Here is a 19,029-nt window from a genome sequence, read left to right as displayed (position 1 = left end):
ATGTTATTAACAGAATCTTGGAAAAATAGATTCGAGTTTGATATAATGTGTTATATATTATTGTTTAATATATTTCGAATATTAATATTAAATATTCATATTAAACTGGTTAGTTTAGTACCTTACAAAGAAATCTTGCAAATTAAATTGCATAATAAATTTATCCTACGAAATACAGATGGCAACAATAAATTCTAGACATTTATTTTTAGTTATTTACAAGTTAAAATAATCTATTTTAGAGTAAGAACACAAATCTTCAAATCCACAAATAAGTTCTTGCCACAAACCTTTAACATTATTACAGTCAGAGTATTATGAGCTATAATTCTTTCATCGACATGTTTCTGTAGCATCATACAGAAAGCATCAAGAATGTCAGCGGAATTACCAATACCAACTAATGAGTTGACAAGATCGTAAACACCCCAGGTGAGGGACGCCACAGACACGCTTGTGTGACGCCAAAATCTCGCGATACTTCGCTGGGAGGGGCGTGTCAGATTCCAAGAGAGGAGAGAGAGAGAAAGAGAGAGAGAGTGGGATAGAGGGGCGCTGTGGTAAGTTTGTAAACATTCTTATTCTGTCAAAAATGTGAAATCGATGATTGTGTGGGTTTGAAACAGTGTCCAATCGTTATTTATATTCGTCAAAAAGGTCTGTCTGTGATCGAGAGTAACTTTAATGAGGCGGCTGTGAGGCTGTCAGATTGGCAGTGGTCTTCCACCGAGGTCTGCGCGTACACTGCAGCTCGTTCAGGGCTCTTGACAAGCGAGGGCAGAAATTTTAGGAATAAGAAAAGTGTCAAGCCGTCATTTATTACTACTATATACTATGGAGATGTGTTTTTTATTTGATTTGTGTCAATATATACGTTTTATTACTTATATAAAATGGCAAATTAGATACCACAGTTACTTTATTTGCTTTAAAGTACTCTTTGCATACTTTTGTTTCTAGGAGGGGATATGAGCCTGTACTCTCTAAGTCCGTGAATTCCATTTTTGAGTGGAATTTCCGTCCGCCAATGAGACGCAACTAATAATCATGATTGGCGTTTATTGTAGCCAAACAGCAATTACATACATTTGATTGACGTGCACGTGACCAATCAGAACAACGGTAGGGCGGGCACATGCGGGAAAAGGCTGGCTTTAAAGTTGGCATGTCCGCAAGACATCAAGTTAGCATGGGTTTGCTAAATAGTTAGCGACGTTTATTTTCGGCGAGGGCACTAGAAACGAACGTTATTTTATGGTGTAATGCAGCAATCCAACATAAGAGGTAGAAATTGCACATTAAAGTGTCAGAAAATTATATTTAAACAAAACCCGGCAACTTTTGTTTTTAGTTGCCATAACTGTACATTTGCCTTCAAAAGTTTCTATTTTTGTTACCCTAACGTTACACATAGAAACAATCATGAGTTAAAGTAGGATACATTCCAGAGATGTATGAGTAACTTAGTGCTGCTTTTCATATTTTTAACTAAACTTTTTGCTAAAGGTTTAGTAAATGCTAAAATTACTATTTGATTAGGTTATTATTATTTTTTTTTTGTCATGAAGAAATAAAAGAGGTCAACCCCACACAAATGTCAGCATTCTAAATCACAACATTTGCTTGCCAATTAAACAAACAACACTTGATTATGGCTTGTTTGTATGATATATAAAAATGCTATACAAAACAAGCACCTGCTGTTATCCCAAGTGTTGTGTATATTTGGCCAAGATCATTCAAATAAAACAAAAGATAATGTGAGCATTTCACATCTTTGTTCATAATGCATGTAGAGCGTGAAGAGACACCCCCCAAAACCGCTGATAACCATCAACTTTATTTCTTCTGAGCATGTGAATGTCCTATCGTAGAGTGCCTGTAAACACCATCTGCACATCTGAGGACCTGTAATTGTATATATAGGTCATCTTCGCATGGCGCTTGTTGAATTCCAATAATGTTACTCTTTGGAATGACTGTACGTCCCCATATAATACATCATCCTCTCAGTAGACATATTTGCTTGTGCACTAGTGGACATTTTTGCAGCTGTTACAATAATTGCTTCTCAGCGACTTGATTAACGAGAGCTCGGAGCCTTGCTTGTTGCTTTCACCTCTGCTATAAGGAATCTGCTGTAGCTCATGGTGAAGACGCAATGTGAAGACGTTTTACAGGAAGGAACTTCATATGCAAGTTTCACATGATGAAATAGGCTCTGTTTCTGACTTGTTAAAACCATGCTCTGTGATTAAACGTCAGTGAGCTGTGAATGAAGGATTAGCCTATGTTATGATTATGTAAGTTGTCCTGGCAACAGTTTTATACAGGATAATGTAATTGACACAGCACGGTTGTCCGGATGCATCTATTGAGTAATTGAGCAGACCAAATAACACTGTTTCAATTTTCCAGCAGACCAAATAACCGACTGTTCAAATAAAAGAGACAATAAGGGTAAACTGCCAGCCGTACTTGAGTTGATTCTGGGCATCTGTGCTCTTCTAATGTTATGTAATATTTGGTCTGCTCTAAAAGGTGTGACGGGCCCATGAAGTACTGTGAGAGAGCTCTCGAAGATTGAGGGAGATACTCCATTTTAGAAAAAATGAATGGACAGCATGGGTGGCTGGAAAATATTTTCATCCGATTTTGGCAAACACGTCAGGCTTGATGGATTGCTGTGATTTCGGGATCGTTAAAATATGATATTCACATGCCATCATGTTGCTGTAATGTTTAGAGAACTAGTAAAATATGCCAAAATTTAGTTGGTATGTCAATTATAATATAATTAGCAGCTCTTTCAGAACATTGCCATACTCGACAGCAATCTTGATATTTCTTTTCAGCCTTTTAATATAATCTTGATCTGTATTTGCTCTGGAATTTCTTTAAATGCTTTTTTTGGAGTCATAGGATAGGATCAAACATCTTGACCATACACTAAAGTTTAATGCAAGAAGCAAAATATGGTAAAAAGTTCAACATTTTTTTGACAGTTTTGCATTAGTCATTACTCCAGTCTCCAATGTCAAAAATGGCTTATTATTAGCAATGTTGATGGATATTTTTCTAGGAACACCATAGAAAGTTCAAAAGAACAGCATTTATTTTGAACAAGATATTTTTTGTAACATTATAAATGTCTTTACTGTCACTTTTGATCAATTGAACGCATCTTTGCTCAATAAAAATATAAATTTCTTAAATAAAATCGTACTGACCCCCAACTTTACAATAGCAACATTTAAATTTGAATTAATTTAGTGTTGCATAATACTATATACCAGCAAAATCATTGCAATATATTGTGGATATTTGATATATTAATAAACACTTTTGGCTTTTGTTGACTTGTAGCATGTCCAACATTGTTGTAGCAGAGTTTTTTTTACAGAGGGGGACTTTGGAAGGGCGTCCACATTGTTCTTAGCGGAGTACGGGCCCTGGGGATTGCATTGGGCTACATTGTGTATTTCCTCACCATGGATTTAGCACCGGGCACACTGTAGACATGCAGACATGGATCTAAAGTTTCATTTGTTCCATTTTCCAAAGCTCAGGTTCACTAAGGTTACATAAATCCAAATCGGCCACAGAACGCACCCCTGATCCCCGACACTATCCGCAGCACCTTTGGCCTTTACCTACGAGTTACCGAACACCCTCCAAAACCGTTCGTTCCATTCTCTGCTCCCTGTCCCACTTTTCTGTCGCTCCCTTTTTGTGGGGTCTCCCTTACTCTCTGGCAGCTCACTCACCAGATTCCTCATTCTTGGCTCCAGCTGGAGCTATTAATACAGTTTGTTTTGTCAGTTTCCTAGCAGACAGCATCAAACAGTGCACGCCTGAGGCAGATTATAGCCGGACCTCGCTACACGTCCACCTGCTGAGTAGGAGAAATCCAAGTTAACAGCAGGATGCTGCTTGTCCCCTTGTCGGACCCAGTTGATTCTGAGGAACCAGGCTTTGATTAAAAAAATTCATGGATTTTGGAGAAAAAAAAGACTGAATTTTATCAGTCTCTATAAAATGATTTTAAAAATCTAGTTTTTGTTTTTTTTTAAATCTAAAAAATCTAGGCTAATGAGTTATGGAAAAGTTATTGTTTACAAAGGGTATCTCTAATAATGCTAGTTGTTCCTGTATGATCTGTTAATATACGACTCATCATTTTTAAGTAATTTTGGATAAAAGCTTCCTCTTAATGATTCAATGTAAATGTAAATGCAAAAGTCATGGAAATCGATTGGTCGAAAGGTGCGGGAACCCTGAGTGCATTGCATTTTTAAAAACTCAACCAAAGCAGCGCACTGCTAGTACTGTCAGCTCTCTTCCTGTTTAAACTGTTGATGATAGACAAACCCAGCTGTTTGATTTTATCTTCAGTAGTACAGTCAAAGATGGATGTTGTCAGAGCCGTGGCCTAGCAACTAGCACTAGTGCGGGGACACATTGAGCTATGATTCTCATGTAGGAAACTCTGGTTTGAGTCTGGTTTTACCAGTTCCCCTTTCTCGTCATCATTTTCTGTCCTGTTTCTACAATCGCTATCAAAACAAAAAGTGACAGAAAGGCCAAAAACGTAGCATTTTCAGCAAATAAAGTTTAGATAATTGGTAATTGAGCTTGGTATGGTGTTGTGTTCTCAAGTGATAAATTAAACCAGTCATAGTAAAGTTCTTCGGCAACTTTATCAATATTTCAGCCAAGCAAATTATACAGATTGCTACTTTAACATCCTTTTTTTGGTCACTGTAAAGTGTGTCCAGTATCCACCCAGTTATTTTTTAGTTTATCCACGTTGTGTTCACGGTAATATATAAATAAATGCTGACACGGTTAAAATGCGAAATTGAAAAAGCGCTGTTTAAACGTCACCGTTTCAGTCAATGGTTTCGGCCCGCCAAAACTATTTCATCCAAAACCCCCAGCCAAATATTTTTGTTTGCCAACGTTTTTTGTGTGTATTTTTTAGGTGCAATTTTGTTAATGCAGACTCTTTGAAATGTTAAGAGAATGATGTCTGATTAATAAAGGGTTTTATTTAGAATTTGTTGGAAATAATTCAGTACAAACGTTCAAATGCTTCCCATGCTTTTATATTGCAAACAAGTCTTAATCATAACAGGAAGTAGTCTTAGATTACTCCAGAATGTCTTTGTTAATAATCTGTCTAGGCTCTATTTTTGTTTTGGATGGTCAGTTGTAGCACGCATTGATGCAGGTGGGCAGATTTCTGTTTGTCTGATTTATTGTGATGGTAAACTTCAGAGAGTGCGCTCCCCTAGTTTGAGGCTTACTGAGATGTGGACACTTCACCCAGGGTATAACGAATGGGTGGTTCTCATTTGTATATAGTCACTCCGTGCATTTCTCTGACCAAACTGTCTGTGTGTATTGCAACCAGACCGAAAGCTCTGGCACCAAGCTGTTGGCTCACTTGTAGAGCGTGTGAGGTCTGCAAGGAATCAAGCCGCTTAGCTTGTACGCCACTTTGATCTCGGTCGTAATGGGAAGGGCCTTTCAGGGGCAAACAAGATGCAGTTACTTTCTTTATGGAAAACAGAGCAAGGGTCTTGGCAGTGGCTGCTAATTTCAGCTTGTAATAACTGCACGTCCCTCCACACGGGACACTTGAACACTAACACAATTGAAATAGTGATATATGGACATTGGTGTTAATGTTTAGTTCTATTCTATTCCATCCATACATCCGCTTATCCTATGTAGGGTCACGGTATTCTATTCTAATTAAAGTCTAGGCCTAATATTTAATTTTATTTATTTAAAAAATATAATGTTTTTTATGTAAAATATAATATATATATATATATATATATATAAAAAAACATTTTGTACTTTTTTTTTTTTGTACTTTTTTTTTTTGTACTTTTTTTTTTTTTTTTTTAGTTGTGCCTTTATATATAGCATGTTGACAACTTGCACACTAAAAAAAAATCTTTGGACATTAGCGTTTTTTTAGGGAGGCACGATACATCGGCCATCATATCGATATATGTTCGTTTTTGATTTTATTGTTATCAGCCCCATAAGAAAATTTGGTCGATATATTAAAGCTGATAAATAATGGATTATTTCCTTCAGCTGAGACACTTCAGATGTGCACTGTTTGCCATGATGGTTTTAAATTGCTTGAAATATGATTGGAATCACTTCAAATAAGGAAAATACAGTTAAGCGCAAGTCTGTCATATAGGCTACATAAAATTATAATGAGAACATTATAATTGTGTGCTTGGGACATGACTTTTAATGATGAGACTTTAATCAGGCTCTCAAAAATTATATAAAAATTTGGATTTAGATTTATCGGCCAATAAATTGGTTATCGGCTTTCAAATATAAAAAGTTATGGGTTATGGTTTTAAGACAATGTGAAGTTAAAAATAGTCCTTTAACCTTAAAAAAACTTCATCTTGAGACCACAGCATTGTTTAATTCGTTTGTGCTCTGTCCATCTGTACACAAGGGCTACATTTATCTAATGAAGTAATGTTTTGTAAACGCCTCCTAAACCGCATGTGCATATGAGTAATAAATGTTTCTTAAAATATGTATATTTTTTTGTACATTCTTTGGCACATTGAGAGCAGTTGCTTTTGTTTGCTGTAAACTTTACAGCGCCGGTGTTACATAAGTCAAGTCAAGTCATCTTCATTTATATAGCGCTTTTAACAATGTAGATTGTTCCAAAGTGGCTTTACAGAGATACAAGGATAGTTTAAAGTAACAGAGATTGTTTTGGCTTTATAGCAGTTCTTGAATAAAGTTATTTTCCAGCTAAAGTTAATTTGATTGATTCACTTCCGTCGCAACGATCATTAGTTATTAACTTAAGAGCCGCCGGCGCCAACACGACACCGTTTTAACAGGAAACTCTACACAGACTTTAAATGCGAAACCTGTGAGAATATCACATGCGTATTACGAGTTTAGTCTATTGGTATGCGCGTTTGAATATGTGTGTGCAGGTTTTTAATTCCCTACAAACCAAGCCTTAAAAAACTACTTGTCTGGCCTTAACATTTTTGATACAGATTTTTATCACTTCGGGGTAGATGCGCGAACCGAATTTTCCCGACAACGCTTTATCTGTAGAGTGGTAAAGGGATGCTCCATAAGGAGAAACTAGTTGGCACTTTAGCACCCCGCTATGACATCGGGTCCAGGCGCAGGTCCTTCATCAGATCTGGATACAGCCTGGATCCGGCAGGCTGCGGGAAAGCCTCGGGATAAACAAAAAAATTAAATTGGCAGCGACTGCAGACGCTGCAGACCTGCCATTTTAAATGGCTTTTTAAATTTTCACAGATGACAACGCAAGCTTAACCCATTTAAATCCCTGCTGTTGTAGTCAGGGAAGATGTTTGGTTCATTCTTCACCTTTTGTTTGCACTGGTGATTGTGTAACACACCAGACGTCATTCCGAGCTGGTGGGGCATGTTGAAAGTTTAATGAAACTTCCCTCCATTTAAATTTAATGAACGTGTTACTTTTTCCAACATTCCCAGCCTCTCCACACGTGGGCCGTTGGGTTTAAAGGAGTGAGAGTGTAGATTGCTGTAAAGACAGATTCAACCATCCCAGTCAAGATGGCTAAAGGCCACCACTACTAAATATAAAACGCATGTATAATGATACTAAACATGTGTGTCATACATAACTAGATTTAGAACAAAAGCTGGGTAATGTATTGAATATTTACTGTATGTTTGTGATGTTGTCAGTATAAAAGGAAGCAACATTGTGAAGATTATGATTATGCTCTTTATTTGGCCGAGAGGTTTTCTAAGGACCTTGACATAGTTTTATTATTTTTCCTAATGGCTGGAATACACTAGACAACTTTCCCCCCGATTTGCAGTCTGAAGGAGTCGCCGCTGGTTGCCACATTAGTCTTCACATTTTGGGCAGTCAGAATTGACAGATTTGACGTAAAATTACGTAGTGCATAAGGGGCCGATTGTTTTGTTGTTGTTTCAGATTCAGATTTCATCCAGTTGGAGGATAAAATGTTAAAATTCACGTGAATCAGTTCAAACTGTCTGTTACAGTGAATTGATTCAAAACTCAGATTCAGAGATTCATTTGCTTCACTTAAAGGGATAGTTCACCCAAAAATGAAAATTGTCATAATTTTCTCACCCTGATGTTGTTCCAAACTTGTGTGAATTTCTCTCTTCTGATGAACACAAAAGAAGATATTTTGAAGGCCCCATTGACTTCCATAGTATGGAGAAGAAAAATAAATACTATGGAAGTCAATGGGGCCCATCAACTGTTTGGTTACAGACATTCTTCAAAATATCTTCTTTTGTGTTCGCCAGAAGAAAGAAATTCATACAGGGTTGGGACATCTTGAGGGTGAGTATATGATGACAGAATTTTCATTTTTGGTGAACTATCCCTTTAAAAATGGTTTGAGGTCTCCATGTTGAATTTTTTGTAGAGCTATATGTTTGTAAATGTTGCTGTCTAACGTTACTACTATGGTTGTATCAGTGTATATAAATGAAAATTAAGATTAAATATAGCCTATATTTTTGTGTTAATTAAGTGAAAAGCAAAACACTTTGTTTTAAGCCATTTCTGAGCAAATATAGCAATTCGCATGTTGAATGTTGTCAAAAGATATATTAAAATATTTTAAGATGCACAGAATCCACATGTTCATGGAAAACATGGACGTTTTTACATTTTAAAATTGTGATTTCCAGGCCTGGAAATGTCATTGAAATTGTATTTTAAAAAGTCATGGCCATTTTTGTAATGACTACTAAATGAATAATTAATCAAACTAATACATGATCTAATTAATAAAAAAAAAAGGCTAAAAATGGCTTTTTGTGAGAATAACCTGCAATCAGAAGTCATGAAAAAAAACCTGGATAGTCAGTGCTATTCTGAACATAGGCTAGACTCTATCATGGATCCAGGGAAGCTTTGGTTTGGTTTGATTACAGAGTAATGTCAAACATGCGTGTGTTTGTGTGGAAGGTGCTGGCAGTTTGTCTGGAATAATTGCAGTGGTTCAGCTAATAGGAAAAGAGGGAGTGTCTACAACGAGCCAATACACACGCATGCCATTTCCCTGGATCAGAGCGGCTCATTCCAGACATGTCTCTCCAGAATTACCATTAGAGCACTGCCCTTCCTTCATTTACAACACTTACACTCATTACACTCTCTTGAATTAGATGAAAATGCAATAAATTGATCTTATCTCCATGGTAAATCAGTTCCCGGCGTCTGGCAAAACGGTACCAGCACAACCTCTCGATGTCAGTGTAGATGTCTTGAGTTCCTGTGAAAAGTGATGAGCGTCTGGGAGTGTGGGTTGCTGATATTTGATCCTGAGAAACGGGTGGAGGAGTTCAGAGAATGACTGCGGACAAAGGTGTAGAGTGGCACTAGAGTCGTCGCCGCAGACGAGCTTTGTGGAGATGGTGTCAGGAAGACTACAATGAAAAGTAGAGGAGGGGCCAAAAAGACTTTGAGCAAATCTCAAACACCGCGTGTCATTGGTCTGCCAGATGCCCCCAGTGTGAAGAAACTGTCACCGGGGAAACTTGTGATTGCTGCATTAACATGCATGTGCTCGTTTCTTCTCATTGTTTTCAAACACCCATCGTTTCCTGAGCCGAGCGAGGATCCAGGCAGAAGCATCCCTGGAAACGACTTTTCCTGACTTAAACCTCTAGGAAAACTCTTCAGTAATGTTCTCGTCTTCTCTTCCACAGTTACATTGCAAAGCCTTTGCAAAGATGGGGGATGACAAGCCTTTTGTGTGCAGCGCTCCTGGCTGTGGGCAGGTAAGTTCACTTTCACTTTGTCTTGGGTTTCAGGTGTGGGTGTTCTTTGCTGGTTCATTCTCCTCTGATTATTGAAGAGTGTCAGCGTGCATGTCGTCCTCACAGCTGTACGGTGGCAGCACGTCTGCCCGGCGTGTGTGTGGAGGGAGGTGTGCCTGCTGTACCGCTCTGTAAACATGTTGTTTTTGTCACACCGATAGAGCTGATAGCGCACTTGTGAAACTGCGTTAATGTCTCTTCCACTGTCTGACTCACTCACAAACTTAGCCAATGACTAATCTTAGCTCAGTTATCGTCTACACTTGTCTGGTTTGAGTCAAAGTCCATGCAGACGCTATGATGAGATTATTGACTAATACGTAATACTAATAAGTGCGCTTATGCTGGTGAAGTCAGTCAAGAGGTTTCTGTATTTTTTTTATTTTTTTACAGTAAAAATATCTAATACTCTTTAAAAAAAAAAAAACGAAAAGCAAAAAATGAAATAAGGAAATGTAAGAAAGTAAAGAAATGTTTTCAGAGAATGTGTGTGTGTGTGTATATATATACATGTGTGTATATTCTCTGAAAATAAGTTATAATGTCTTAAGCAATTTTGCTTCTCAAGTATTTATATTTTCCAGTGTAAGAAGTGAAAAACAATGTGGCCTTTGGAGGCTTGTGGTGCTTTGAGGGCATTGAAAACCGAAAGAGGAAGTGATCGAGACCCATCCTACTCAGTGAGACAGTGATGTTCATTTTGTGGTTTTGATCTGAATGTTCTCCGCTGCAGTTACGTAGAAAACATTGTGAGAAATGTAGCATGGACCGAAATGAGGCAATTTAACAGTTACACCTTGCCTCTCCAGTACTGAATGCAACAATGATTATTTAACCGTACCGTTAGCAGCATAATCTTGAGAATTGAGAGGAACAACATGAACATGATGAATAATTTATGCAAGTTAGTTGTTTGCAGATGTTTCTTTCTATAATCCACAGGGACTATGACTGTTTGCTACTGCTTGCTCTGACCTAGCCAGACTTCCTTACGTAAAAGGTGCTTTAGATATTGGAATTTTCAAATATCTCTATTACTATTGCTTATATTTTTTTTTTGCAGATGATTAAAACAATCTCATAGACTTGTACTACCGTTTAAAAAATTGTGGTCAGTAAGATCTTTCAATGTTTTTGAAAGAAGTCTCTTATGCTCTCACCAAGGCTGCATTTATTTGACCAAAAATAATCATATTTTGAATTATTAATACAATTTAAAATAACTGTTTTCTATTTTAATGTATTTTTTTATGTGATTTATTCCTGTGATGGTAAAGCTGAATTTTCAGCATCAATACTCCAGTCTCACATGATTCTTCAGAAATATGCTGATATGCATATATAATATGCTGATTTTCTGCCTCAGAAACATTTCTTATTATTATCAATGTTGAAAACATATATGCTGTGGATATATTTTTGTGGAAACCGTAAATAATTTTTTTCAGGATTCTTTGATGAATTAGGAATCCAAATCTTTTGCAACTTGATAAATGTTGTTACTGCTAAGTATTAATTTCTTTAAAAGTGACCCCAAAGAGTTTTGAATGATAGTGTACATTGAAGCATCATAGCAGTATCATGTTGTCAGGTGAAGACATTTTTTAAAACCACTCAGCTCCGGTAAACCAAAACTAAAGGCCACATAAAGGGAAATAAAGAAGATTGGTTGAAATAGAGATCAGGTTGTGCACATCTGTCAGGCTTTGTTGTGATGCTTAGATGTGTGTAGCTGGATGAGGGGAGTGAGGATTTACTCTACTTGAGGTATTGTTCTTTTGTTGACGAGCAAACGCTGTTTGCGTCATACTGAAGTCTATAGGGGTTTAAGATTGTTTTGCTCCATCCCAGTGAACCAGATTTCCATGTGACTCCACTGTTTTGGCAACCTATTACTGAAAAATAACACTGAGATTTGAGATTATCAATGCTAGTGCTTGTCTAAAGATATTTTCAGAGTAAATTAATCCTTTTTAATGTACTTTGATTATAATATCTGATATTTTACACTCATTTCTTCTGTATCGCAGTCATATGAATATAAAAAAACATTGTTCAACAAAATTAATATTGGTTTTAACTAAAGGCTACACTTTAGCTAGTGCTTGCAAGTCAGTTTGTGGTTTAGTTTTTAACAGGAATTCCTGGACATAGACTACCGTTCAAAAGTTTGGGGTCAATAATTTATTTATTTATTAAAGAAACAATACTTTTTACTAAAAAGAAAGAAACATTAAATTGACAAAGTCACAGTAAATACATTTATCATATTCAAAATATTCAGTTTTCAATTAATAACAATTTTCAAAATTGAAAAATCATTTTAAAATATATTAATAGAAAACAGTTATTTTGAATTGTAATAATATTTCACAATATTTTGACATGCCTTTGCTAGGTATGGTGTAGAAAGAACAGGAAACATGGGAATAACTAATGGGAAGAAGCTCAACATGTAGGAGCATCTGTACTAACCCTAGGCCAACAAAAACTGTGATTTTATGCATGGATGACCATTTCCTGCTGGTAGAACTTGGTCAGAGTATTTATACTTTAGTTGACAAATACCATGCATTGCTTTCTGCGTTGCTTAACATGAAGAAAAGAGAAAAGGTTCTATATAGAACCTTAAAGGGTTCTGTCAGACACTTCATATTATATAGAACCACTGATCTATATAAATGACTGGATTGCTCATTGCGCTTTAAACTGCTAGCCGGCAGTGAAGCCACCAGAAGTGTTTGAATGGCCATATTGGTATTTAATAGAATATGTGGGAATGCCAATATTGCAGCGATACAAATGTAATAAACAGTGATTTTCATGTTTTTCAGGTAGGTCTAACAGTAGTTTTCAGGTACAAAAACTGAATAAACTGGGCTTGAAAATAACTTTTTACTTGGTAGCACTGGTGCTCCCAACTTCAAAAAGTTAGGAGTACAAGCAAAGATTTAGACTGATCATGAATGAACATCAGAAGGAATGTTTAAAAGATAAAGTACAACTGAAATCCATATCATGTCTCATGTAATCGCTCAATCAGTGTATCAACCGCGGACATCAATAGAACAGCTTGTGAACCAGGGGTGCCCAATCTTGTTCCTGGAAATCTAACTTCCTGCAAATTTCATCTCCAACCCAGATCAAACACATCTGAAGCAGCTAGATCTTCAGGAGCACTTGATAATTACAGGCAGGTGTGTTGGATCAGGCTTGGATCTGAACCCTGCTGGTAGGTGGATCTCCAGGAACAGGATGGACACCCCTGTTATAAATAATATGTCATGTAATATTACATTTACCCCAGAAAAGCCATTTAATGACCATGAACTTATTAGTCAGCTGGAAAAAATAAACTCTAGAGAGGAGCATTTTGCTAAATATATGCACTATATTGCATATTCATTGTATTTTTACTAAAAATGTTCTTCAATGTTTAAAGGGGTCCTATTATGCCCTTTTACGAAGTCTTGATTTTGTTTTTGGAGTGTACTAGAATATGTTTTCATGCTTCATTTTTATTATTCATTATTTTTCACATTTTACCTTATTACAGCTCCTCTCCCAAGTCTGGTTGAACGTGTCGTTTTGGATGAATGTCACCTACCCGGGAAGAATCTCGTTGTAGTCCCTACCAGCCGTTTGTTGTAGTCCTTCAAAAGCGACTTCTGTAAAATAAAATATCTCCCTTTGGATTGAACTTTGAGCGTCGTAACTTTGCAGATGTTGTTTACGCTCAAACAGCAACATCACACACTGATGACATTACAAAACGCTGTTATCATGTAAATGAACGGCAAAAACGTTTTTGAAACTTTTTCTTTTTCTTTTTTAGTTGAAAATGGTGTCGTGTAAACGGCCCCTAAATCTGACTGTACTTTGCTGTTTGGTGATCATGAAACAATCAAACCACATTTACAGTATAATTACATATATTCTTCTCTGACACATCACTTTTATAAAACTTTTTAGTTTTCTTCTCATCATGCAAGCATGTTATCACTTCGAGAAAACTAATGAAAACAGAACAAATTATTATTTTATATATATAAATTAGGGCTGTGAAAAGATTAATCGCGATTAATCGCATCCAAAATAAAAGTTTGTGTTTAAATAAATATGTGTGTGTACTGTGTATAATTATTTTGTATATATAAATACACACACATGCATGTATATATTTAAGAAAAATGTGTTATTTATATATAAAAAATATATATATTTATATATAATATAAATTATAAATAAATATATACAGTATATGTATGCAAATATTTCTTAAATATATACATGCATGTGTGTGTATTTATATATACAAAATAATTATACACAGTACACACACATATTTATTTAAACACAAACTTTTATTTTGGATGCGATTAATCGCGATTAATCTTTTCACAGCCCTAATTTATATATATTATAAATATTATATATATTTACAGATGACTGTACTATTTACCGAAAATAATTCTGTGTGAACCATGTATGTTAAATATGGTCTGAAAAAGAGGTCTGGAAATTTGAGTCTGGAAAAGTATAGAATTTTGAAATGGAAAATGTGTAGGAACCCTGTAATAGTGATGCACCGATTATGACTTTTCTTGGCAAATTCCGATACCGGTTGCCTATTTTATTTGTTGTTTATTAGCTCTATAACAGGCTAAAATGGCCTTAAAAAACAACCATCTGTTGACATTTGAAATTAGAGGCAACCACTGCATTTTAATCACGATCCAAACAAAGATGCTACACACATGTTTTTGATTTAAATTAGATTGCACAATTTCAAGACTTAGAGTGAATACAGAATGGTCTGAGTTTAGCTTTATGAAATATGTTATATAAGACAAAATATAATACAAAATATTATTTTTAAAAATAAAATACAAAATATAATTTTGTGCTTTTGTTTTTAAGCACAAAACAAAAAGAGATGGACTGAATGAAAATGCCACTTCACTATCTGACAGCAGGTGGCGCTTATGGAAAAGAAGCGTTTCTTTACACAAAGGAGCTGTGCTTATAAACACTACTTTACACTACTTTGGGAAGAGGAAAAGAAAATGCCATCGAAACTGTTCTAAAGACAGTCAGTTCCCTTCAGAGATCCATTCATATAAACCCCCACCCCAATTTAATATTTATATTTTTCTGCCCATATTTCGAGCATCGCGAACTGTGATCTTGCTGTGCCTGGTATTTTCTCTGTTGCGCGTCTGCGCTCTCCTCTTCAAATCAGTCTTCAGCATGTCCCGTCTCTGGCCTGTTAACGTCCTGTTAACAGACTTCATTATAATTTCACATGAATGACGTTGCGAGAAATGATTGCAATGCAGTTTGTGCGCAAGTCCAGAAAAGAGATTAGCCAAAATTAAACTAAAAACGAGCCGGTTGCCGATCGTGTTTTTAGAGCAAAAACCGTCCATTTCCAATTTATGGGCCGGTCGATTGGTGCATCTCTAGAAGAAAGGTCGTACCACAATAATTATTTACACTCGCACAAATACTCCCAAATAAATTTTGAGGTCGCATTTAATTTCGGGAGCATATGCAACCAAAATGGTCGCAATTTTGAGCCTTGATAATGTAATCAAATGTAAAATAACACTGCATATAATCTTCACTGTATAAATTAAATAAAGATTAAGCCTTATTAAAGTTACAAAAGTTATTCAGTCAAGAGCAGTGAGAGATTTCTTTGTTTTTCGATTAACATTAAAAACAGGCAGCAGCAGCAATATTTGGCTAATATCAGCGGCGCGTCTCCTTTGTTTGCTATGCCGAACTCCAACGCTTTTGTCAACAATAGATTTACATTCTAACAGATGATAGGGTAGCTACCATCACTTGAAACTCATCTGGAGTGTATTAATTAACAGAAACATACATTAGTGGTCTATGCATTTTTTTTTTTACCTTAATATAGGTAACGGTTAGGGTTAGGGTTAGCCCTCATCAGATTTGATATTAACAGTGGTGCAAGTGTGTCGAACCATGAGTGGAGAACGATGCGGCTATTCATTTATTTTTTTTACAGAGAAACGTTACGCCCAATTTTTAGGTCAGTTAAATACTAAACTGTGCCGCTATATAACACAATTCATTCTTGACTATTAGAATAGCACTATTTGTTGCATTTCACGATTGTCGCATTGTTCTTTCTTAGAGGAAGATACAAACATAAGATATGGCTACTAAAGAGGAAGTACAAAAATGAAGACTACTGCATGCAAGGCAATCTAGCTGCATTTCTTGTTTGTTGGTGTTAATTAGTTTCTCTGTTTGCTTCAGTCAAGCTGTTGTCCTTGTGTTGTCATCATGTGTTGTCCTTGCCAGAGTAACATTTAAGTTGAGGGAGAAGCTATGAGACATGCAGTTGTTTTATTGGTGATGCTGGCACAGCTAAAAATAAGCTTCTGACACTTGACTGTGTTTCCACTTTGCGCTGTCACTGCTGAACTGTAGCCATGACACGGAGCCAGAAATAATCTGAAGAAGACTGTGGAGCCCAGTGAACATGGTTTTGAGTCATGAAATCCACTCAGAAAGAGGAAAAGATAATCCTAGAGGCTCCACCTCCGCATGAGTTGTTTTGGAAAAGCCTGCAAAGATTCAGTAGTCGAGGTGCTTCTTCAAACAACTGTTAATTTCGGCAAACGTTCTAAAAAAAAAACCCTGATCCGATTCCAACTCTTATGAGCTGGTTATTTTTAATGAATAAAACAAATACAGCACAAGTGGAGTCCAAATTCCTGAACAAATGACACTTTTTTTTCCCAGTCAATCAAAAACATGCATTGCAACCAGTGTAGTCCGAATGCCAAGCAAGCTATTTTGAGCCAGTTATTTTTATTGACTCAAAAACATAACACAACGTGTGTAGTCTGATTTCTGAACAAATCACTCCTTTTAAATCAGTTTTGTTTTACTGAATCAGAAACATGGGGCTCAAACAGTGTTGTCCGTTTACCAAGCATATATCTGTTTTGAGCTGGTTCTTTTTAGTCAATCAAAAACATACATCGCAACCAGTGTAGACCGATTCTTGTATTAATGACTCTTGAAAAACCATGCAGCGCAAACATTGTTGTCAGATTATTGCAAATTATGTCAGCAAATAATTATTTTAAGTCAAAAACATAATAACACGTCCAAAGTAGTCTGATTCCCAAATGAATTACTTTTATGAACCGGTTCTTTTTAGTGAATCAAAAACATACAGTTTACATCTTACTGTGCAAAATCTTATGTTGTACTTACTCCTGTTGTTCATATTATATTATTAATGCAATTCATTTATTATGTAGATGACCAGATGAAAATAGGCTGCTTCTATAAAGACTGAGTAAAGTCATCAAAATGACTGTGCAAATATCTTTTTCAAGAATTGTTGTAAATTTATAACCAGAATTATTTCATTAGATTAATTAGATTCCCATTCCTACTTAGCACAGCTGTTTCACTGCTATCTGTCAGATCTTAACATTTTAATTAATCATATTCCAAAAAAGCATCTTTAATACTTGTGGAAATGTTTTTTTACATATCCGTGATTCACTAGCTGTGCACTAGCTCACGGTTTTAACATCAGAACAGCTGTTTTGTTAAATATAAGGTAAATATAAAAGCACATTGGAGAATGCATGATTGCCTGTCATAAATGTTAATTGAATACATCTGTGTAGTTTGCTCAGCCCATGAGCTGCATGCATAACATCATGGTTTTAAACCTTGAAACCTTGGCATCAGCACTTTTGTCATTTGCACAATGTATTTTTGGACTGTTCTGAAAGACATTTTTTATTGTTTGACAAATGTGGAAGTTCAATACTTACAGTGTAATGCTTTAGCTGCACTTCTGAACGGAAGCGTAAAGAAACGTAAGCATTGTAAGCCTGGAGGTTGTATAAGGGTACAAAGGTCAGCTGTGTAACAGAAAGCCACTTCTACTGTAAGTCTTTGACACTGACACTGTATAGTTACATCCTATACCTCAGAGACATTGAGTAGGGCACGGGTTTGGTGAAAAACGATCATTATGAAGTCCTCTCTGGCCTACATTATCTGTTTCGAAAGACAAATCTTGTCAGTGCCACTCCCTCTAGATTCCTTTGGAAGTGTGTCTCTGCCCTGAGGTCATGAAAGGCTCCTCTTTCTTCTACTGGCCAGATTTGTCTCGTAATCCATCTGTTCATCTGTGTCCCTCTGTAGAGGTTTACTAATGAGGACCACCTGGCTGTCCACAAACACAAACATCAAATGACGCTGAATTTTGGACCCGCCAGAACGGACTCAGTCATCATTGCAGGTACTTTGCACCCAGACAATATGAAAGTATGAACGCACAGTGACTCAAACATATTCATTTTACCATTTCATTTGTCAAAATAAAAAAATAAAAGTTCGGTTTAACTTGAAGAAATTTCAAGTGATATTATTATTATTATCACTTCTTCAATTGATAATAATAATAATAATAATACATTTTATTAAAACACACAGAAACTCAAAGGTCTTCATTACAATCCACCAAAATAAAAGTACGGTCTAACTTGAAGAAATTATGAATGAAATGTAATGCTATTGCACAGTACAATGTACTTCTTAAAGTAATAATAATAATAATAATAATAATAATAATAGAAATACAATCTATAAAAACATTATTTTTAAGAAATATTGCACAAGTTTTCATACATGTTTTAATTTAAACAGTAAACTTAAATTTAAAATTTTCATTTAATTAAGTTAATTTTATAAATAGATTTGATAACCACCCTATATTGAAGTGAACTTGTATTTGACTGTATAATGTTTTTATATTATATGTACTCCTGACAGTAAAATAACCCACAATAAACCTATATTAGTGTTAGTGACATGTAAAGGCCAAGTGTGGTAACCCTTACTCGGAATTTGTCATTTGCATTTAACCCATCCGTGTTAGTGCACATACTTTTACTTTAGGAGTAATACACACACACACACACACACACACACACACACACACACACACACACACACACACACACACACACACACACACACACACACACACACACACACACACACACACACACACACACACACACACACACACACAGTCTGACACTCCAACCATTAGGCCATGACCGCCCAACATAA

At 36.0% G+C, this 19,029-nt stretch overlaps 1 protein-coding gene across 2 annotated transcripts in view; it reads left to right on the top strand.

The window, feature by feature from the left end:
* The first annotated feature begins 481 nt into the window (after positions 1-481).
* atf7a (activating transcription factor 7a) overlaps positions 482-19,029 on the top strand; it is a 31,763-nt gene continuing 13,215 nt past the window's right edge. For both annotated transcript variants that reach the window (XM_084099794.1, XM_084099793.1), the window contains exons 1-3: positions 482-560; positions 9,772-9,843; positions 18,097-18,193. In XM_084099794.1, coding sequence (XP_083955920.1) covers positions 9,796-9,843; positions 18,097-18,193 — 145 coding nt within the window. In that variant the 5' untranslated portion in view covers positions 482-560; positions 9,772-9,795. The remainder of the gene's footprint in view (positions 561-9,771; positions 9,844-18,096; positions 18,194-19,029) is intronic.

Source organism: Abramis brama, assembly GCF_963993115.1.
Source record: "Abramis brama genome assembly, chromosome: 22".
NCBI classification, from domain to species: domain Eukaryota; kingdom Metazoa; phylum Chordata; class Actinopteri; order Cypriniformes; family Leuciscidae; genus Abramis; species Abramis brama.
This window is presented reverse-complemented; position numbering and strand designations above follow the sequence as displayed.